General features: G+C 38.2%; 1 protein-coding gene across 1 annotated transcript in view; it reads right to left on the reverse strand.

The window, feature by feature from the left end:
- Nucleotides 1–5,482: 5,482 nt before the first annotated feature.
- Nucleotides 5,483–22,698, reverse strand: part of TUBGCP5 (tubulin, gamma complex associated protein 5) — a 69,042-nt gene continuing 51,826 nt past the window's right edge. The window contains exons 6-23 of the mRNA XM_009882116.1: nucleotides 22,420–22,555; nucleotides 21,280–21,397; nucleotides 20,684–20,773; nucleotides 20,042–20,135; nucleotides 19,538–19,784; nucleotides 19,141–19,343; nucleotides 18,289–18,404; nucleotides 16,702–16,970; nucleotides 15,573–15,771; nucleotides 13,944–14,132; nucleotides 12,791–12,973; nucleotides 12,534–12,618; nucleotides 12,310–12,430; nucleotides 11,127–11,305; nucleotides 10,391–10,516; nucleotides 9,718–9,806; nucleotides 6,772–6,872; nucleotides 5,483–5,822 (exon numbers count right to left, since the gene is read on the reverse strand). Of these exons, the coding sequence (XP_009880418.1) occupies nucleotides 5,776–5,822; nucleotides 6,772–6,872; nucleotides 9,718–9,806; nucleotides 10,391–10,516; nucleotides 11,127–11,305; nucleotides 12,310–12,430; nucleotides 12,534–12,618; nucleotides 12,791–12,973; nucleotides 13,944–14,132; nucleotides 15,573–15,771; nucleotides 16,702–16,970; nucleotides 18,289–18,404; nucleotides 19,141–19,343; nucleotides 19,538–19,784; nucleotides 20,042–20,135; nucleotides 20,684–20,773; nucleotides 21,280–21,397; nucleotides 22,420–22,555 (2,592 nt within the window). The 3' untranslated portion in view covers nucleotides 5,483–5,775. The remainder of the gene's footprint in view (nucleotides 5,823–6,771; nucleotides 6,873–9,717; nucleotides 9,807–10,390; nucleotides 10,517–11,126; nucleotides 11,306–12,309; nucleotides 12,431–12,533; nucleotides 12,619–12,790; nucleotides 12,974–13,943; nucleotides 14,133–15,572; nucleotides 15,772–16,701; nucleotides 16,971–18,288; nucleotides 18,405–19,140; nucleotides 19,344–19,537; nucleotides 19,785–20,041; nucleotides 20,136–20,683; nucleotides 20,774–21,279; nucleotides 21,398–22,419; nucleotides 22,556–22,698) is intronic.

Genomic DNA, 22,698 nt, shown 5'->3' on the forward strand with positions numbered 1-22,698 from the left:
GTTGCACAGGACAGCATCCAGGCGGGTTTTGAATGTCTCCAGAGTGGGAGACTCCACCACCTCTCTGGGCAGCCTGTTCCAGTGCTCCACTACCCTCAAAGTAAAGAAGTTCCTTCTCATGTTAAGATGGAACTTCCTATCAACCATCCAGGAACAATCCCACACGGTGATGGCAACAATCGATGTCAAAGACATGTTCTTCTATGGTCCCGCTGCAACCTGAGGACCAGGAGCGCTTTGTCTTCACCTGGGAGGCACAACAATATACGTTTTACTCAACTGCCTCAGGGATGCAAACACTTCCCCACACTAGCCCATCACATGCTGGCCCGAGAGCTTGAAATCATTCCCATACAAGCAGCAGTCAAGATTTACCAGTATATAGATGCTTGTAGGAGGGAGCCAGGTAGAGGGCGTTGAAAAAACGCAACGCGCTATCATTGCCCACTTGGAATGGATAGGACTGACGATCCCACCCGAAAAAATCCAGACTCCCTCCAGTGAGGTGAAATTCTTCGGAATCTGGTGGAGTAGGGGAATGACCTGTATTCCCGTGGATAACCTATCCTCGTTAGACTCCATCAAAATGCCAGAATCCAAAAAGGATTTAAAACATGCTCTGGGGTTGCTCATGTTTTGGAGGAAATACGTCCCCGACTTTTCAATTGTTGCCAGACCATTATATGATTTACTGAGAAAAAAGGCTCAGTGGGAAGGGGGCCCAGTTCATGCCGAAGCCTTGCAACTGCTCATTTTTGAAGGAAATGCCTATTAAGCTTTAGGGCCAATCCATCCCACTGATCTGATTCAGATTGAATGGGGATTTGCCTGGACCAGGCTCTCCATTCATCTGTGGCAAAAGGGGCCCGCAGGGCCCATCCAGCCTGTCATGTTTTACTCGCGCAACTTCAAGGACGCCGAAAAGCAATACACTGCTTGGGAAAAGGGGTGGTTTGTGGTTAGCTTAGCTTTATGGGAGGCCAAACAAACTATTTGAAAACAACCCATAGTTCTTCGGGGCTCGTTCAAGGTGATCAAAGCAGTCCTAATAGGGACCCTACCCCCTGACGGGGTGGCTCAGAGGGCCTCCGTAAGGAAATGGTATGCTCAAATAGAGCACTAGTGCGAGATCTTTTCCGTGACAGAAGGGACTGCTAAAATACTGCCTATCCAAGATGAGGTGAACTTGAATAGGAAGACCCCGCAACTTCCCCCTGTGATCAGGGTAGCTCCCCCATTCTCGGAGCAGGTTTTAAATGCATGGTTTACCGACCCTTCATCAAAGCATGAAGGGAAAGTTTGGAAGTACTGGGCTGTGGCCCTTCAAGTAGAAACCAAGGAGCAGATCATTACAGAAGGGGAGGGCAGTGTGCAGGTGGGAGAGCTGGTTGCAGTGTGGAGCGTATTTCAACATGAGAGACAGACTCTTTTCCCTGTGCACATTTATACGGACTCCTATGCGGTGTTCCAGGGCTGCACAGCATGGCTTCTGTTTTGGGAGCAGAACGGCTGGGAAGTCAATAGAATACCAATTTGGCAAAAGGAAAGGTAGAAAGATATTCTTGCGATTGCAAGGCACAGGGGACGTTTGCGGTAGCATGGGTAACTCCCCATCAACAAACTGATACCCTGGCTAGCCGGTGGAATGCAGAGGCAGGTGAGTTGGCCCGTGGTTGCATATGAAGTGGAGGCACTCGGGGATCAACGATTTGTTCCGTGAGGTGCAGGCCTGAGGATGGCGAGTCACCAGGGAGGAGTGCAAAACCTGCATATCCTCCTGTGAACAATGCCATGTCCGTCTGGACAGGCACCCCTTAGAAAAGGAGCCCCTGCACCTCAGGGAAGGGAAAGGCTTATGGGAGGCCTGGCAAATCGACTATATTGGGTCCTTCCGAAAGTCCGCAGGGCAGTGTTATGTGCTGGTGGGGGTTGACTCCAGACTTTTACAAGCCCAGGCCTGTGCAAAGGCAATTGGGGAAAGCACAGTGAAAGCCCTTGAAGAGTGGTTCGGGACCTTTCCCAAACCGCAAACCATCCAGTTGAATAATGGCTCGCATTTCACTGTCAAAATGGTCTGAGAGTGGGCAGCTCAAGAAGGAATTTCATGGGTGTTCCACACTCCGTACTATCCACAAGCGAACGAGACTGTGGAACAGACCAACAGGCTGCTCAAGTGCTTCCTGAAACCACACAAACCAGGATGGGATGAGCGGGTGGGGGAGGCAGTGGCCAGTGTTAATAGCTGATGAGGCACAAATGGGTGCCTGAAAATTGCGGCATTCTACCCACAAGCCCCAACCCTTGTACCGACCTCTCAAGGCTCCGATCCCCTCAATGTCCCATCTCACTCCCCTGGTCAGCCTGTTCTGGTCGAGCTCCCCACCGTGGGAGCCGTCCCCCTTATATTAGACACCCCGCTGAAAAAATATACTTGGAAGGCAAAAGATGCTAATGGGAGAACCCACAAAATCCACACAAACTTGATTATTCCTTCCTTCTAACCCGAGAAGCAAGATTGTCCCTGTTTTTTGTTTTTAAGGACAGCAATACAACAACGATGTACCTGCTACTTTGGATCATCTTAACTCAGGGATGCCTCCATGTAAGTGATGAACGACCACTCCTACCTTCCCCTCCTGCATACCATCCCTTCGAAAACAATGAATTCGTGTTGCTGGCAAAAGCTGCAAGTCAAACTTTCAATTTGAGCCACTGCTGGGTATGCAGTGGACCCATGGGACTATCAAGTTGGCCGTGGACATCCGTACCCCTCACCCCAGACCAAATCGTAAGCACTTACAGCGAAACCACAGATGATCTGTGGGATGACAGTGGGACCTGGCTGATTCAGTTTCCGACTAAAGGGCAATATTGTTTAAATCGCACCCAAAAGGGAGGGATCGAAGTGGAAGAAAGCCGATGTCAGTGGACTCTCACACGTAAGCACCTTGACAAGGAAAAGGATGTCCACCTGTGGGCATGGCTAGATGAGACAGGACATAATTGAGGGTTTGAGGGATATTGGTCAGACAAAAATGAAACCTTAATACTTGAGTGACCCAATTACCATCTTTACAAACAAACCTGCAACTGGAGAGGCACTGCGGGGGCATGGTATTGCACCGGCCGGATAGGGGATGGGGCAACCACCTTTTTCAGCCCTCTGGGCAACAGAGACATGACTTATTTCCAATTTCCACCAGGGAAAAATGGGCCATTTGCTCAGGGCAATAGAGCTAAAAAAGGACACTATTGGATTTGTGGGCACACAGCATATAAATCTTTACCTGCAGGGTGGTCGGGAGTCTGTTATATAGGAATCAGCAGACCCTTATTCTTCCTTTTACCAGAAACAGGTGGACCCTGGTTAGATGTACAAGTATATGATAATCTCGGGGATAGAAGCGTTGCCCGTAAGATGCGATCCATAAAGGTAAATTTGGGTGGGACGCAAAAATTGGGGAATAATGAGTGGCCCCCTCAACGAATAATTCAACATTATGGACCAGCAACTTGGAATCCTAACTAGCCCATTCCATGGGCGAGAGAACCAATTTATAACCTAAATCGAATAATTAAGCTACAAGCGGCTCTAGAGATTATTACCAACAAAACCACTGACGCAATAGATTTGTTAACTTGACAGTCCCAACAAATGCACATGGCAATCCTTCAGCGCCACATGGTTCTAGATTATTTGTTGGCTGAGGAGGGACGGGTGTGTGGAAAATTGAATGTCTCCAACTGTTGCTTGGAAATAGATGATGTGGGTGAAGTAGTTCTCCAGCTGACCAAAGATATTCGAAAAATAGCTCACGTTCCTGTCCAGACCTGAAATGGTGATTTATGGTCCTTGCTACCAGGGGCACCATGGGTCAAACAGTTAATATTGTATCTGCTATGTGTCGTTGCCGCCCTAATGTTCTTACCCTGTATAATTCCTTGCTTTGTTTGGCTAATTCGACATGTCGTATCAAATATGCAATTTGTTCCTACTACCTCACTCGACAGCATAAAATATATCCGTGCCATCAATCGGCCACAACCCACCTCGGTTTCTATCATTTAGGTCCATTCCCAATTTATTGTGAGGAAAGAAAATTGCATATTGATATTCATATCATACTTGCCAGCCGCGTTGTACTTGTTGTAGCAGTTACTTACCTTGTTGACTCAATGCCCATGTCTGTTCTGTAAAGTTAAATGTTGTCAAAACTATTCAAGAATAAGCTTGCATTGGGCAACATCTTTGTTTAATCCCTGTTGTTCCCTTTTTCCCCTCCGCCCTTATCCCCAACTCTCCCACGCCTGTCCGTGTTCTCTTTCCTCTCTCTGTGCAACGTCGAGCCACAGGGTGGTGTAGAGAACCAATACCAGATCCGATTTTGTCTCAACATTGCCGCTGTGCCACCATCTTCCGGGAGGACCATCTTCACGGTTTTGGAAGTGGACGACAGTGTGCGCCTGCACAGGGACCAAAGGTGCAAAAAGAGCAGGAAGAGGCTCGTACTGGAACAGCGCTTATGGTTGAGCTGCGCATGAGCAGGACCCCTATATAAGGAGCACACGTCCTTTGGTGGGCCCTTTTTGTTCTTCCTTTCTCCTCGCCTCCCTGGACTATATGAAACGTGTAACGATTGAAGACTTCAGACAGAATCAGCAGAAAACGGTTGGACTCGGTGGTAGTAGCGAACTTTTTCCCTCTTTCTTTGTTTTTCTTCCTTAACCCCTTTCCTTTCCCCTTTGCCTTCCCTTTGCCTCCCTTTTTACTATTCCTTCGCGGTTTGTTAAGAGAATTTAAGTAAAAGGTTGTATGACATTTGACTGACGTAAGTGTCTTAATCTTGTCCTTGGGACTATAATGAAACCTTCCTGATACTGGATTGGGACAGGGAGGAGACAGGGCAACTCATCTTGTGCAGAACACGTTCCACATTTACTTCTCTAGAAACATACCCTTATATTACAATCTACCACTTCACAAGAGATTAGCTATTAGATGTAAGGTTTGTCTGCAAAAAGCTTAGGAGGAGAAAGGTCAAGTCATACCTGACCACCTCTGAAACATCTCAACAATCCAATAGTTAAAATTAATACATTACACACTGTGATCTTAAATGGACAAGAGTTTCCACTAAAACAAGTAAGCATTTGATCATTTCACCTTTAAAAAAAAAAATACTAGTACTTTATGGTCTGCAATAATCCATTTTGGTAAGTTAATCTTGTATTTTTATATCAGCTTATTGTAACAGACATAACTGTTCCCAAAGAGTTCTTAAGAAATAAGATGGAATGCCTCTTAGCCTTTTTTCAAAGGAAAAAAAGGCCAAAAATGATTGCAACCAACAATTTTGAATAATGTGAATTGAGTCACACCACTCCACACTGTCCTGTGACCTATTCACAGCTGCAAAACTAATGGAAAAATAAATCAGGAATTGTTCTTAATTAAAAAAAAATAAAATCATTTTTACAGCATGAAGTACATTTCATGTATTTAAGTAAGATTGTTTACACAGGATGAATTTATCACTATACATGTTTTTTGATGTTGAAGCATATACATACAGAGAAAAATACTGCCACAACCAATACACTTAAATACCTGTACATTATTTACATTTTAAACAATTCTACACAGCTCTTAACCATCAGCATCATTTAGCTATGCATATTTCAAACTGGAGTGTAAAATGTTTAGGTTTTTTTTAACATGGGAATTTCAGCACAAATGGTGCTTTCAGTTCTTTCGTAATTCAATGGATTCAGGTGTTAACTTTGTTCCATGCCAGCCATGAGTGACAAAGCTAAAGATTCCACTGCAAACCAAACCAGAAAAAAAAGTAGTTAATATTTGCATTTGCAGCAGTCTGCAAGTATTTGTTGCAATGTTCAGTTCTGTAGTTTAAAAGGAAGATACTAGTTTATTTTTTTTTAATTTTAGCACTTCAGGACTTAAAGATGGTAAGACATTTTATGAATCTCTGACAGTTTAGACAATATTTCACCACCAGTTATCCACTAATTGGGTCGGGTGGTAAGAAAGTAGCTCCTTTGTTTGAAATACTAATTGCTGTACACACACACACACACAAAAGAAGAAACATTGTAGGGAGTTATATATAGTAAGCCATTCTCACAGACAGTTGTTGCAGACAAGCTCTCGTAGACTGAGTAGCAGTCATGTCAGATACTACCTCTTTTAGAAACCCATTAGAACATGCATCTACATCCCCACTAACTCAAACAGGCACTGATAAGCAACTTAAGCTAATATCAGGCTGCAAGTAGAAGCACAGACATGTCATCATCTGCTGTTTCTGCTACTGAGGAAGTAAATTCCAACAGATGGGCAGAGCCAAGAGCTCAGTGCAGTTGCAGCTGAGGCACCACGATACTAAAATTTTATCTGTTCAACATGTATCATAGCTGTCATCCAACAACAAAAAAAGAATGCTTTTCTATGCCCTCCAGAAGTTAGTTTAGTTTATTTGTTTAGAAAACTGCTTGTCATTTGCTTAGCTACATCAACATCCCTGCATCAAGAAAACAGGTAAACTGAAGATGGCTGTCATAAAAAAAGCATGGCACAAATACTCTAAAAAAAATAATGTTAACTTCTTAAGTAAGGCTTCATGTCCATCTGCAAATACCTCACAAAATGAGGTTAAGATTAATGTTAACATTAAAAGATTAAAACATCATTACAATCCAAGTAAAGCTTGTGCCCCAGTAAGTGCAGGTATGATAAAAGCTTCATGTACTTACAGTGAGGAAAAGAGCCTCGACAGACAGCTTTGTTGAGAACAGTTACAAGGAACATGTGACAGTTTTTAAAATCAGATTCCATCTTCTCTATAGATTCCATCCTACAAAACAGTTTAACAGAGGAATGCTTAACAGACTAGCACTATGTTATCTTCAAAATACGACCAAAACAGAATCTCCTAGATTGGAAAAGACCTGTAAGATCATCTAGTCCAATCAATAACCTAACACTGACAAGCCCACCACTAAACCATGTCCCTGAGCACTATATCTACACGACCCTTAAATACCTCCAGGGATGGGGACTCCACCACTGCCCTGGGTAACGCGTTCCAATGCCTGGTGACCCTTTCAGTAAAGAAATTCTTCCCAATATCCAATCTAAACTTCCCTTGGGGCAACCTGAAGCCATTTTCTCTTGTTCTATCACCTGTTACTTGACAGAAACGGTCAACTCCCATCTCTCATCAACCTCCCTTCAGGTAGTTGTAGAGAGCAATAAGGTCTCCCCTGAGCCTCCTTTTCTCCAGGCTAAAGAACTTCATAGTAAATGACAAAAGTAATCTTCGCAGAGCATTCTGTCTTAAACTTAAAACATTTCAGTTATGCCTGTGTATACTACTTCTAGAAAACCAAGGCAATTCTGACAGGAGCATCTGAGCACTATCACAACAGCATTAATAATTTCCTCATCTTAGAAATCTCTACAGTGACTAAGAGGAACTGTGTAGTTCCAACTGACAACTATTATTCCCACACACTTTTGTATTTAAAGACAGCCATTGCTGGTCCCTGTTGCTTCACAGCTCCTTGGTGTAAACCCACACTGCTTTACTATCAGACAACCCTTGAATTCCACTTTGGACTGTGCCAGCTAGCACTGACCAGAAGGAGAGGATGTAGTTCACAATAGTCACTCCTTTCCTTTTTCTCCTCTCCCAAGAGGATATGGATGACACTATACCAGCTATGACTTTTTCATGCCACATCCAAGAGCAAGCAACTACATGCCCTGAGTTTCAGTCTTTATCAACAGCCTTCACAAATTATTTCTGACATTTTGAATCGGAAAAACACTCCAAAAATAGCAACTTCCTAATGCCACAGGAGAGTGGTATCCAAGTTCTAGGTAGCACCTGTGCCAAAGAGAATTAATCATGAAAAATATGAGTGTGAGCCAGTCTGCACCAGCTGGCCTCAGGGCCATAGATCAACTCTTGAGTGTCAGACACAGCCTTGGAGACTTGCCCACTATCATTCATCCTTCAAGCAGCAGGTTACACAAGCAGAAGTATAAAGTATAAGCTGGGAGAGGAGTGGCTGGAGAGCAGCCCTGCAGAAAGGGATCTGGGGGTGCTGGTTGACAGCAGGCTCAACAGGAGTCAGCAGTGTGCCCTGGCAGCCAAGAGGGCAAACCGCATCCTGGGGTGCATCACCAGCCGCACAAAAGAGGGGATTATCACACTGCATTCAGTGTTGGTGTGGCCTCACCTTCAGTACTGTATGCAGTTCTGGGCCCCACAACTTAGGAAGGATGTGAAGGTCCTTGAATGTGTCCAGAGGAGGGCAACAAAGCTGGTGAAGGGGCTGGAAGGCATATCCTGTGAGGTAGCTAAGGACTCCGGGTTTGCCTAGTTTGGAGAACAGGAGGCTGAGGGATGACCTCATTGCTTTCTACAGGTTCCTGAGGAGGAGAAGTGGAGAGGGAGGTGCTGATCTCTCCTCCCTGGTATTCAGTGACAGGACATGTGGGAATGGTTCAAAGCTGCACCAGGGGAGGTTTAGACTGGACATTAGGAAGCATTTCTTTACCAAGAGGGTGGTCAAACCCTGGAACAGGCTTCCTAGAGAGGTGGTCAATGCCCCATGCCTGTCAAGTGTTTAAGAGGCATCTGGACAATGCCCTTAATAACATGCTTTAACTTTTGGTCAGCCCTGAAGTGGTCAGGCAGTTGGACTGGATATCATTGTAGGTCCCTTCCAACTGAATGATTCTATTCTATTCTAAAAAAAAATAAATAAATCAGATCTTACTTTTAATCTTGTCTAAGGGATGGCTTAGAGAAGAGCAACTGATTCACAGACCAACACATTGATCTTATCTTGGAATTACAGGTGGATTTCTAACGTCAATCATGGTACATAAGGAAGCACATATCTTTTCCAAAAATCCCAACTACAACACACACATCCTGGGTTGTTTCTATAGAAAAAGTACTATAGGAAGGGATAGAGCAAAATCAATTTCAGATTTTACCAATAATACAAAATCTGAACATTTGAACTAATGGAATCAAACATTTTGCATGAAAATCTTGACTCCAAAGTCAATGGCAGAATTTTCATTGACTGTAACAGCTTCACATTTTTACCACAAATTTTTTGCAAAGGCTTTATAATTTGGACAGTCCAGATTAGAAAAATTAGGAGGTTTAGAGATTAGATTAAGATGACTATTTTTTTAAAGAAGAATAAAAACGTATTGCCTTCTAAAATGCAGGCCAAATGAAATAATTCCACTTTTCATAAAGCAATTAATGAATGTCAGCATCTAGCTGTCTACAATTTTAAATCATCACCAGGAAACACGATCATAGACCAAACCCGTGAACGTCTCATTTTACTGTTACAAACAAATATGAAGGAAAAGAAAACCCTCTTTGTTGCTATGCTCTACAATCTTTCTAAACACTTAGAAGTTATATATTGGCCACCCTTTTAATTTGAAAATACTGAACATACACTGACACACGTGCATGAAACTTGTTAGGTTGTATTTAAAATAAATTTCAGTTTTTCTAAGAAATAGCAATTAGCCTCTGGTACCTGCTGTTAAACAGTGAGAAGTCCTGTTATTTCATGCAAAAAAAACCCCACCCCAACCTCAAAATCATATTCTGATCTGTGAAATTATGACCATGTAGAATTTTAGGTACACGTACTTACTTCCAGGCCCCCAAACCAGCCTGCCAACGGTCTGCAAACATCAATACTAAATTCAATACTTTCATTATAGCTTCTTTCACAAAGCTCACCTAAAATAACAATTAAAACAAAAGGAATAACAGTCAGAAATTCATTATTAAGCATAATAATTTTCATTATTAAACTGCAACACAGAGGTATCCCATGCCATTTAATCTGATCTGTAAAAACAATCTCCTAAGTACGCTGCGATTCTTCCAAATTTGTGTTTTGCATTTGCTCTCTTAATTCACTTCACGGCTGACTTATTTCGATGAGGACTATGCACAGACAGTACGTGGCAGAAAAACCTACAATGCTACGCATGTTATCTCCATTTCCTGCCATACCAGTATGTATAAAATCCTCATACGTTACCAAGCCTCAGTTTGTTCAAATCATCCCATCTCAAAAACAAATGAGTCATGTAAAATCCAATATAAAGAATTTAATTTTATCTTTTCTTCTTGATAGAATTAAGCTGAGACTCGCAAGGGAAACTGTATCTCAATGTTAACTCTGGAAAAGCTACCATTTCTTCAAGAGTACCTATATATGGCTTAGTATGTATAAGCTGCAAAACAGACAGCGTAATTAGTACTAAACTACTTTCTTGTCCTGATAATATATCAAATGTGCACACTTTTTTACCCACCTTTTCTCTCAGTAGGCAACGATCATGGATTGTAGATAGGTATCTGTAGTGAATCTTTATCAATTGATCTAAATCTTTGGCTTCTTCTACCTGATGCTGAAACTCTAAGCCTGTACTGTGAAGAATCTTAAGAAGACAACCATAGTTATTAAATTCCATGTTGCACACAAGTGCTTATGACTCTCTTCTAATATTTTTTTTTTTAAGAGACTAAAATTTCCTGATTCATTCACTTTTCTCTCTCAAATTTCAGGCTTACCCTCCAAATTACCATCAATATAGCAAGAATATTCGAGCTCCTCTCATAACTGCACAATGTCATACTTCATATAAACAAGAATACTACCGTTGCACAAAGGCAAACAGACTATCCTTGCAGGAGCTGATTTGGAGTCTATTGATTTTATTAGAAGCAAAAAAAAAGACAATAGTAGAGCAGATATGAATCTACAGGCATTGCCTTTATATTTGAGAAACAGTCAGAAAGAACTATAATATTCAAAGATCAATCATATGCACGTAGAACTTCTGAAGCATTTTTAGAATTACCGATTTAAAACTGCCAAGTTAAACTGAAACACTTTTAGATTAAAATTATTTTGCAGAAAGGACATTAGACTAAGATTTTGCTTTTCATTTTCGGTTTGTTTTTTTTTTTAATGTTTTAAATGAAAATTAATACTGCATCCTCAGTTACAAGTTCATAATATAAATTAAATTGTGATATAAGACAAACCCTAGTCATGATGTAGTTGTGCAGGCTGTTAACAAAATGCATAAGTTTCACTCTTAAGAGGAACATGCGATGTATTTGTTGTTTTATACTTTCTGTTTGCGGTCCGAATAGAGGAAGAGGTCCTTGTTCTAATAAAGTTCCTTCCTTAACCTGCGGGGTTTCTGCAGCACAGACTAGTTCTAAAAAGAAAAGGCAACAGTATTATATTGAAGTGCTTACGAAGAACAACTGTAGCTAAAATGTTACGTAAAACTGAAATTTGTTATTTCTTACTATTATGCACACAATACTGATGTAAGATTTTTCTTGCAAATTCAGATGTGTTATTAAAATACAGCAAAGATATACTGAACACTTTGACAATATATGTACAACGCAATTTGATAAATACTAGAACAGGAAATGCTATTTAAGAGCTAAAGATTACGTTAACGGATAAAAAAAAATAATCTACATTACATATAAATGTGTATACTATCTCCACAAAGGGGAAAAGACTTAAGCACAAAGCCATACTTGTATAGTTTAAGCAATAAAAAACCCACACACTTTTAGGAAGAGAATTACTTAACTGATGCACAAAACACAGGTGAACCCATCAGCTTTCTAATTTACTTTCCTAGGACATGAAGTGTGTATTCACTTTATATGGGACAGGAAGAGTATAAAAATTAACCTGGTGAGGGACATACTAAGTGATCTCTTTCTACAAGCCCCAAATATTTAAATTGCAGCTTAGAGTACGTATTCCCAACTATCTAGCTTACTGTTTCAATCTCAAATAAGAGTACTTTTTTTCATCTTGTTTTCTTAACTTGTTTGCAAGGTACTACTCATAAAAACTTGGACTACACATAAAGCAAAACATCAGGGTGCGGTAGACAGACCTTCTTTCAACAGCAAAGCCTGAAGAATGAAGTAACAAGTTTCCAATATAACTAACTAGACCTGAATCAAAGAGACAACGGGAATGCATGAATAGTGTTGTCCCTGAGGCTGAAAAGTGGAAAACACGCCCTGCTTAATATATCTAATTTGTGAAGCTAATAGCGATTAATATTTTATAGAATGAATCAAAATTCTAACTGGTTTATACTACTTACTGCAGAAAGCAACAGACTATTTATATCCTTAGACCACAGAACAAGTTGTTAGAATATCTTTCATTGAACAAGTTTCTTACCATCAAATCGTAAAACATCTAGACTATACTTGGCCCACTTGATTTGCAGCAAGAGCAGAAAAACTTGATTGTAAATTTTTTGGCACTCTAAGCTTATAACTATATCCACAGGCCAAGGAACCTAAGAAGAGAAGAGGACAATCAAGACAGAAAACGTAAGTCACTTTAATACAACATTTCAAATCTGTTCTAGAATAAGAACTACAGCAATATTAACTCCCTACCTTGTAACTCAATGTCAAACCATCTAGAGTGTGGACAGGGAGTTTCTTCTTTGCTGTATCAACACTTTCAAATGATATAGACAACCTACACAAGGAAACAAGTGATATAATTGGTGATAATCTATTTTAAATTAGTGGTTAGTTTCATTAATTTTTTTTAGTTTATATTGCTAAATACCAACCACCTGATTTAATCTGGGGGACTTGGGTCGAAGAGATGACAACAGCTCAAAACTTCATTAAAACAGATTCTTTACCTTGCACTGTCCTCTGGATAGCGTTGCCCAACTGCTTCTTGAAGTTGAACGTTTAAGAAAGCAACATTCTGCCAAGTTTCCTTTTCTCTAATTTTGTCAAAAATAGATGTATAGAAGTCATACATGGTATCTCCAGCTTCAAGTAAGAAAAAGTTTCTCATTGCCTGCAAATATTCTACAAGCCTGAACAGGAACAAACATATAACATTTCCTAAGTCTTAATCATGCAAGTGAAAACAAACACAACTCTTAAAGAAATAAAAATCTTAAAAACTCTTCACTGCCTGAACTCAGTATTGAACACTAACTTAATGAAGTACACAGTAAATATTTTGCTTAACCCTCAGACAGCCTTCACATATGCTCAAATAAAACAAAATAACCAAGCCATTTTCTCCTGCAAGCTTGAACAGCCCCACTAGTTTTAACAGAAATGCTCATGGTATTCAGCTATCTTATAGGCTAGGCAATTCTCAGAAATAGCTTAGTGTTTAGAAATCCTTTCCCTAAACAGAACTTAGAACTCTCTCTGAAATTTCATCTCCTTCCCTGTCTAAGCAGAGACTTTAATACGGAGCCCCAAAAAATTATGATACATATTTTCTTTTTCTGATAAAGTAGGAGGAATAGTACCGCTACAACTCTCACAGAAACTGTGACTATAAATACAGTATTTCAGACATATTAAAAGCATGACAACTTATAAACACCTGAAAAGTAAAAGAAATAGGCCATTTTGCTCTAAGTAATACAAAAATATCACATAATATTCTTTTGTCTACTTTTTGTCTACTGTCTTTTTGTCTACTATACGTTTTATGGTATCAAAACTGAATCTCACATTAAACAAATATATTCTGGCTTCCTAAAATTTGTCTTCCAGTTTCAAATGACAACACTATTAAAAGTACTGTTTGAAACAATTTCCCGGCTGAACAGCCACTGAAGACAAATCATAGCTTTGCTGTGGGTTTAAGATAGACCAAGTTTTCACCCAGGATTCTATCATGTTAGATCCCTCTTTCCTCCTTAATGATTTTATGGTTATTATCAAATTGGAGTAGAAACACAACACAAAAGTCTGATTTCTAGTGTATGGCATACCACTGGTAACTAAAAAAAAAAAAAAAAAAAGAAAAAACAAATCTCTTACCTATAATCCTTCTTTAAAGTTTGCATTAGATTACCACAGCATTCCAAGTATTGCTTGTCTATGTGCGGATAAAGGCAAGACCTCAATGTCAGTTCAAAAGTCTGGCAGGTCACTGATTCTGAGGATCTATCCACGCAAACATCCCCACCAGTAAACTTCTCGTGAAAGTCATTCTGTTCCAAGTATAATCTTCAAAACAAAACAAACTACTTAGGGAAGAAGGTTCATAATTCATACAATATATAAAACAAAGATGTCATATCTTCAAAGATTTTAATCAAAATTGGATCCTTTGCTCTAAAATATATGGTGCAGAAGTAAAAAAGGCTGTTTCATAACTATAGTACATATCAAGCCTATTAAGTGATCCTTCATACTGGCTTTGTGTGACCAGAATATAAAAAAGGATGGCATACTGTAATCACATAATTGCTCAAGGAATAATTCTGAAAAAACAACATCAAGTTCAAACACTATACAGCTTAATAAACAAACCCATTATCATGGGAACTTTTAAAACTATAGTGTGCATATACAGCAGTCAGATGAACTCCCCAGGAAAGAAGAATAAAATTAAAGAAACTAAGTACAAATTTTAACAACAACAACAAAAAAGCCAAACCCAAAACCAACAAAACAAACCAATAAAAAAAAAATCATCAAAAAACAACAAAAAACAACCCACCACCACAAACATGGAGAATTGGTTTGAGGTACCTTAAATACAGGGTGCCTGTATAGTATCTGCATTATATCATGGGAGGAGAGTATCTGCACTCTACACTCAGTAAGTTTAATTATTTTGTCACAGAAAAGATTAAATTATAATAACAATTTGTAAAAAGCCACCTGCTAGCTGAATCCAGTCTAAGAGAAAGCCCAGCTTGACAGACTGGGTGAGTCAAACATTGAATTAATCTATCAATTTTGACAAAGAGAATAGTCCCAATGAACAAGGGAATTAATAAGAGTCTTATCTACTATTAATTATGATTTCTTTAAAACAAACTTCTCCTAGGACTGAAATGAAAACATATAAAGCACCAACTAGTATTTAGGAAAAACATAAATAGCTATTTCTTATTTGTAATCACAAAATAAGTAAGATTTTCAGAGTTCATCTTCCCTGCCCATTTCCAAGACACTTATAACTTCTATATGACTTCCCCATGTTAGGAAGAATGAAGAAATTTTATGCAATTACCATGAATTTTGGAAGGCTTTTAAAGCTAAATTATTTCAGCACAGCACAACTGAAGCTGCATTCTTCAAAGAATATACTTGGTGCAAATCAAAGACACTGCGTACAAATTCCTAGCAAATACATTTAAAAGTTTAGATTTTACAACAGCATTCACAATTAAAACCCTTATTTGCTAAAAGCCTGTTATGATAAAGACTACTCCCATTTTCTACCCTAACAGATGTAAGCAGCAGATTCTTCACTAATTTTAATCACTTTTCTTTAACTAAGCACAAGGGTGGAGTTTACTCAGTGTCTGCCACTGATTTTTGGTGCTCCTCTTTATTCTGCACTTGCTTGTTTTCAGCAGCAATAAAAATTTGGTCTACCACATGTCACCAGGCAAACATTGCTCTCAACAATACAGCAGGAAGATCATTCATTACCTGGCAAAATTAATAGCCAGCAGTGGGTCATGGACATCATCCAGTTCCAAGTGTCTTTCTGCTATAGACTGCATCTTTATCAGGCTCTGCTTCGTGGCCTGCTGTTCCGTAATAATATCTGGAACAGACTCTTCTCCATGCCGCAGGCGGGACTGCACCGATTCCAAGAACAGTGTATACAAACTCTTTCGTTCAGCATCTAAATTGGGCAACATTTTCCATGGTAAGATTCTGTTCTAATAGAAAACATAGTCCAACATTTACTTGCTAACTTTTAACATCCTAAATTTAGGCCACTACTCGAAAAAAACTCAAATACATATTTAACTAAGTATTGCTAAAACGGTAGGACTAGTCCAATGCCTAAAGTCAGGCATATGTTCAAATGGACTGCTGAATGGGTGTCTGAAATATGAAATATTTCTGAGACTGTTAGAAAACTTCTTCCTTCAGGTGCAAAGGCAGCACCTGAAAAAACCCTGCCATATTCACTGGAATAGATTATATTCTCACACCAAAGGGGGAAATAAACCTGGAGAGTCTCCAAAATAATTTAACTATTTCTACTTCTAAACATCAAGAAACAGCAAAACCAAAAAAATATATTTCGGCCCCCACACCCCCCAAAAAAAATCAACATTGGTTACACTGTTGTACTATGTTTTACAATCACTCAGGATAAATATCCTAAATATCAAAGTATATTTCATCTAATTATTAGTAAGCTTCTTTTTTAAACAAAAAAAAAAAAGAAGTTCCACACACTATGTTAGAATTACTCAACCAGTTAGTAATGGAAAATAACTATTTATTAAAACAGAACAGCTTTACTATTAGAACATACAAGTTGTTTTAGTTTGTCTCATAACAAAAAAAATAATGTTTTGCAAGCATATGAAAACAAGTTTAAGACAAATCTGAAGCAATAAAAAGCAAAGAGAACCTCAATCTTTTAACTTATTTGCATGGGAAGAGTAAGAGTTTTCAATCAGCTGAAGTTACCAACTGAGATACTGACATTCAACAGGTAGCCTTGTATTATTCCAAAACCATGGAAACACTACAACACAAAATATGCCCATGCTGTTAGATACCCTAAGGCATGGTAGTCCACAAACGGACATCTCACCTCTTGACGCGGCCTGCTGTGGAGAGCCATCTTTGCACTGAAGATTCTTTAAGAGCTGCATGGATTTTCCAGCCATGATGATTTGCTTTAGCACAGGTTTCAGAAAAGAGACCATAGTGTGTTGCCTGCTTGAAGGGGCCTGATCACTGCCAGAACTGGCACTGGCATTATCACTCATCTTCTCTTCATTCTCTGTCTTCTCTGACACACTGTACAGTGTGTAGGTAGCATACCAAAAATCTCTGTGATTAACTGGAACATTTTTGTTTCTGTGAAGAAATAAAAAACTTCCCTTTTCAAAAGATGAAACTTCATTACTAGAAGATACATATCATCCTGGTATATGCTTTGCCTTTCTCTTAGAATAGTCAAGAAGCACTTTCAAAACTATACAAAATAAGCTCATTCATATCACAAACTATCTCTAGAAAGGATGATAGCTTTAGCAGGGTAAAGAATCAGCTCAAAGGAGAGAAAACAGTTGTAAAACCAAGTAAATCCCCCAAACAAGGCAAATAGAGTAAATATAATTAAATTTGTCCAAGAAGTTAAATATTCACAGTGGCATGCATCCTTAGCAAAATGATTAGTGATTAACTTGCAGATTTATTTAAAACCCACAATGAAGCAAATACTACTGGGAAAGCTGAAAAATTCTAGAGTAGGTGAAACTCAATTCTTAGTTCATTTTGCTTTTTTGTGTTGTTTACATCAGATACACTGTTTGGTCTTTGAAGTCAGATGGAAAACAGCCTAAACTAGATAATTAAAATGGAGTACAAATATAAATAAAAGTTAAAACCATCCTTGTTGGTAGCACCGAAAACACAACTACAGAATCACAGAAAGAAAAGTCAAGTAGGATATAAGGATGTGAAAGGTTTCAGCTACTAAGGATTTATTGCAGTAGTACTAGAACTGTCCTCTTACTTCACTTGACCTGCCTTAACAGACAGAGGTTCAAGTAAGTTTGGCAAATAGAGGGAAATGGATTTGTAATTACGAGCCAAAATTCTAACTTCTATATTCACTTTCCACTTCAACCTGTCAGAAAAGGCTTAGCAATATGTAGCATACAAACAGAAGAGAAATTGACAGCTCAAGTAATGTTTAGGATATGTGCACGTAATGCAAGACACTACAGTAACTTGTACTACAAGTCAAAAGCAGCTAGTACTTTAATTCTAAGTAGCATTTGATTTATAACAACTATAGATGAGTAGAAGAATTAAAAAATAAATTCTGTAATTTTTGAAAACGTCTTGGTTTTGAAAAATGGTTAATTACTTTTTAAAAAGTCAACACACTCAGAGTCAGACTGCTAATTATTTATTATAGATGGAAAAAATAAAACAACTGAATTCTATTCCAGAACAATACCTGATAGGACTTCATATCTAATGCAATTTCCCTAATGGGAAGTTTGAGACAAGTTATAAAAGTATGATTAAGAAATTAATTCTACTTAAGTAAAATAACAAACATGAAAACCTACTTTCATTGTCACCCTTTACCTCCTAGGTTCTACAGCAGGTTTTGTATTTATACTTGCACAGCATTATGTATGTCCAGTATCAGCATCCCTACCTCTGAATGATAAATTCCTTTGCAGGATCAAATAAATTACCATGGACTATCCACTCATCCACAGTCTGTAAGTATGGCCTCACAGTTTCAACCCAGAGAGAGAACAGAAGGGATACCTTAATTTAAAGAAAGAAAGAAAAAACAAAAGAGCTGTTTTTACAGTAATCATTAGAAGCAATATGGCAAAGCCTTAACCTCTTAATTGTGCAATTACAGTTTATAAGATATACATACACATAAGATATGCTACACTCAGGGATTTTTAAAGACGACGTGTTCAACTAAAAACTACAGCTTTAATAGTTTTAATGGAAGCGCTTATTGTGCATGCTTCCTCATGTTACTTTTCGTCATTGCAGTTAGACCCAACCAGCAGTTTTCTTTTTTTTCCAGTCTGATCTCTCTTAAGCTGTACATGATAGTCATAAAGCATTCTGTGGTTTTATCATGTAGAAAACTGAAAACAAAAGGACATCTACTATATTTTCACTAGCATAATCAACAAGTTACTGTAAAAACCCAAAGCCTTACATTTCAGCACTAGCTGAATTATGCAGTTGTAGAAATAGAAGGAGGAAAAGCTATTTCAAAGCTCCCTCTTTCATAACAGCTTCTTGGCCTCTGATTCCCCACATTTCCTCCTCTCAGTCCTAAAAACACACTGCTGCTGATCTCCTCATAAATCTCACTTCGTCCAGGTTGACCGAACTCATGTCAGAAAACAGTAATGCATCACAGCTATCAAATTTGGCCTCAATCCTTGGTAGCTGAAGGCTAGTATACTCCATCACCATAAATTTAACTAAATATTCTAGTGTGTCATTTTATCAAGGAAGGAATGAGTTCCCCTACCGTTTGCTCAGATGCTTCTCCAACACTGTCATATTCAAGAATAGCTTTGTAGAGAGTATTAAGCAGATGAGATGCTCGTACAACATTTCTAGTGTCAGGTGGCACTTCCGCTACTCCTGTGCTGAAAACTTTGTGAAGCACTTTGAGCTGTGCCAGTCGGGGAGACAACTTATCTATTACTATTGAAAGAGTGACTGTTTTATCTGGAAAAAAAAACAGATATATAAAGGTAACATCCAACAGAACAACAAATTTTATCAGTGTTATTAATGAGGTTTTAAAACACAGCATGGCATCTTTCAGAGTTTCAAAATGTATCTGCAGAATGTTTTGCATGCTTCCCTCTTATACAAGTTTCCTTGTGTGCCCCACTCTTAAAATTTCCCTTGTGCTGTACCTTTGTTGATTATGCATTTTTCAATTTCAGTAAGTTCTTCTTTAAAGCTAATGAAGTATTTATACAAGGCCCACATAAAAGCTTGATAGGTTCTGAATGGGGCTTCGGTAGTTTTCTTTGGAGTGGAAACTGTTCCATGCATGATGTTTTCTGGGCTGTGTCCCATCACTTCATCAATAAACTTCTGTAATCTAAACACAACTTGACCATATGCCGCTATCTGCTCCAACACAGATCTCAGGCAGTTCTAGGACAAAAACCAAAACAAAACAAAAAACCCATAATCACTCTTTAGAATCATCTAGCAAAAAATCTTATTTTATAAAGCCTAAAAATTAAATTACAAGATATTTCTATGAATTAAAATGTAATAAAATACTGTCATCTCTATCACTTCGTTACATTCTCACATATGGGAACAACCCATTCTGTTGTATTAAGTCAGATGTGTTTTGACTAAATTAAAAGCAATTGTGGAAATGTCAAAATTCAGAAACAACTTACATGGGTTAAATGAGTTACAATAATATCATTCCGCACAGCCACTTTTCCATCATTCAGCTGAAATATAAAAAGCTTTTTCACTCCTGAAAGTAGCCTTGAAAAGAAACAAAAAGAATATTAATTTTTCCCCCTTAACGGACTCATAATTATATAATTAATAAAATAATTAGGTCTCCCTTGCTTAAAAATTTCTTTCCTTCAAATAAAAAAGGATCACAGATCAACTATGCTGCTAGTGGTACTGTAAGCTGTTGCTAGAACAAGAAGAATAAAACACTGGCATCACATAAACATTTCCTAAAGTTCCTTTCCGATTGAGATAATTTCCAGCTATGGGATGATTCAAACATACTTTCTAAATTTGGACAATATTAAAAATCCACAGGGCCAGGACATGAACAAGTTGGTTTTTCTTAACAGTTAGACTTGAAGAATCAATGCATACAAGAAGTAGTAAGCTACTTTCTTCTTTGTGAATCTGAATGGTTAACAAACATAAACAGCATCTTTATTGTCAGCAATAGTGCAAGCTAAAAGTTCAGTAATAATTCTTCCGTCAGGCACAACTGCAAAGATAAATCTCTCATTTCTTTAAGAGAAATACTAGAAGACAAAATGCAAGCCTTTTGATGTTGGTCTTACCAAAGTGTTTCCCGTATAACCTGAGTTTCAGTGACTAGTGTTCTCTCTTCCGGCACATATAAAGGATCACTGGTGTACAAGTGGTGGTCCCTTAGAAAAAAGGAAATTAAAACAATTTAATGGCTGAAATAACAGCTGAATCACCTGAAAGTAAGAATGAAGCAATGATCTTAAAGCTCAGTTTTGTTCTAATTACATCTGAGTAGATTCAACGTTCATGGGGGAATTTAAAGTATATAAAAAAAACCCAGAGTTTGTTTTCATATTGTTAAGCAAAATACAATGGAAAGCACTCAAATATCATCGAGTTATAAATAGCAAGACAAGCAAGTAAGCAGCAAATACGTGAAGTACCGAATCTGGGTTGTTTTGGGTTTGGCTGCTTTTGTGTTTGTTTTGGGTTTTTGTTTGTTTGTTTTTTTAAATTCTTTATCCCTGATTATTTTATTATTTCACATTCAATGCTGTGAAAATTTATTTAACTAAATCAGTAATAACTAAACTATCTTTATGCTTCCACAGTAAAGGTGCTTAACAAAGTCATTATTTTTCATTACATGCCAGTAAGAAATATGTACACAACACTGTTTTCTTACCAGACTGCAGCTAGGTTGGAATGCAAGTGCAAACTGTGTGAGAAGCGAGGAGCTCTTCCCGTCCAGTACTGAGAAACTACATGCTGCTCCAGCCAGCTGCGGGCATCAGGTTCACCAACTGTGAAAATATGTGACTGTCGCTGAGGTATTTTTATTTATTCAGGAAACACTTATAAAACCCAAGGAAAAGTTATCAATAAGCCTACCCACTCATTTGCAGAATCACAGATCTTCTCAAACAAGTTACAATTTGCAACTATTTACACTTTACTGTACTCTCATATATGCCACCATCGTGCACAAACTGATTTACACAGAAATGCCTCATCTCCTAAAAGATGCAAAAGTCCTAAACAGTAAACTTGGAGATTTATGTAGTTTCCAATTCTTCCTCAGAAATCATACTTCTGACTCAGGCAATTCTCAAATGATATACACAAAACCAAGCTGACTTAAAAAATAAACTGCCAAGTATCACCAACTTTGTCACTATGTTCCTTTTTACTATGCATTTAGTACACTACCTAAAAATGTTTTTTTCTTAAATGTGAGAGATTGACCTAATCCCAGTTAGCTAGCTACTGCTTATACAACATATATTATGCAGTCTTCTTACACAAGGTATCCTGTATTCTACAATATTCTATGCAAAAATGCACAGCTAGAGTTAATACTCCCTGAAGCTATTCAAGAGTAAGCCACTAGTGTTTTAATTACATAAAGCTATTTTTTTTTTCCAGAAATGCTTCATACTCAGAACTGAGTCAAATGTTTCTGTTGCCAATCAAATTTTGTTTCAGTATTCTGATACTTAATAATAAAAATTTACATTATCTCCACACAACTACATGCTACATTTACAGTAAAAGTTTTCATATCTATATTGGAATATCCATGTATATTTCTAGAGAAATAAACAGAATTCTTCTCCATGAGCATCAACAGAAATCAGATCAAACCTTCCATACTGCTTCTTTATTGTTAAAAACAAAACAAGCAGTGAACAATAAGGTGCACCTTAAAACTACAATTATAAGTCTAAAACACAACATCTCACTAAAGAATAACAAATTAAGCCACATTAGTTTGCTAAATTTGAGTATGTATGACCGTACCAGAAGAATTATAGCTTATTCTAACCTTTCCAGGAAACATTAGGTACTGTTTTCTTATTTGGATCTTGGTCTTCTAAAGGTGTCCTGTCCACTTGAATACCCGAGTCCTCCCTGCTTAAAGGCTGAGTGTCTTCCTCCTCTTCACTTTCTCCAGACCAATCCTATTAAGTGCAACAAAACCCAGTACATTTCAGTACAACATAACAGACAGATCGATATTCACTTCCTATTGACCTGAGAAGCTGAACATAAACTCTTATCTTCTTTCTCCCACTATGAAGTAAATTCAGGACACTAAGACTAA

Source organism: Charadrius vociferus, unplaced genomic scaffold (genome assembly GCF_000708025.1).
Source record: "Charadrius vociferus isolate BGI_N301 unplaced genomic scaffold, ASM70802v2 scaffold273, whole genome shotgun sequence".
Lineage (NCBI taxonomy): Eukaryota > Metazoa > Chordata > Aves > Charadriiformes > Charadriidae > Charadrius > Charadrius vociferus.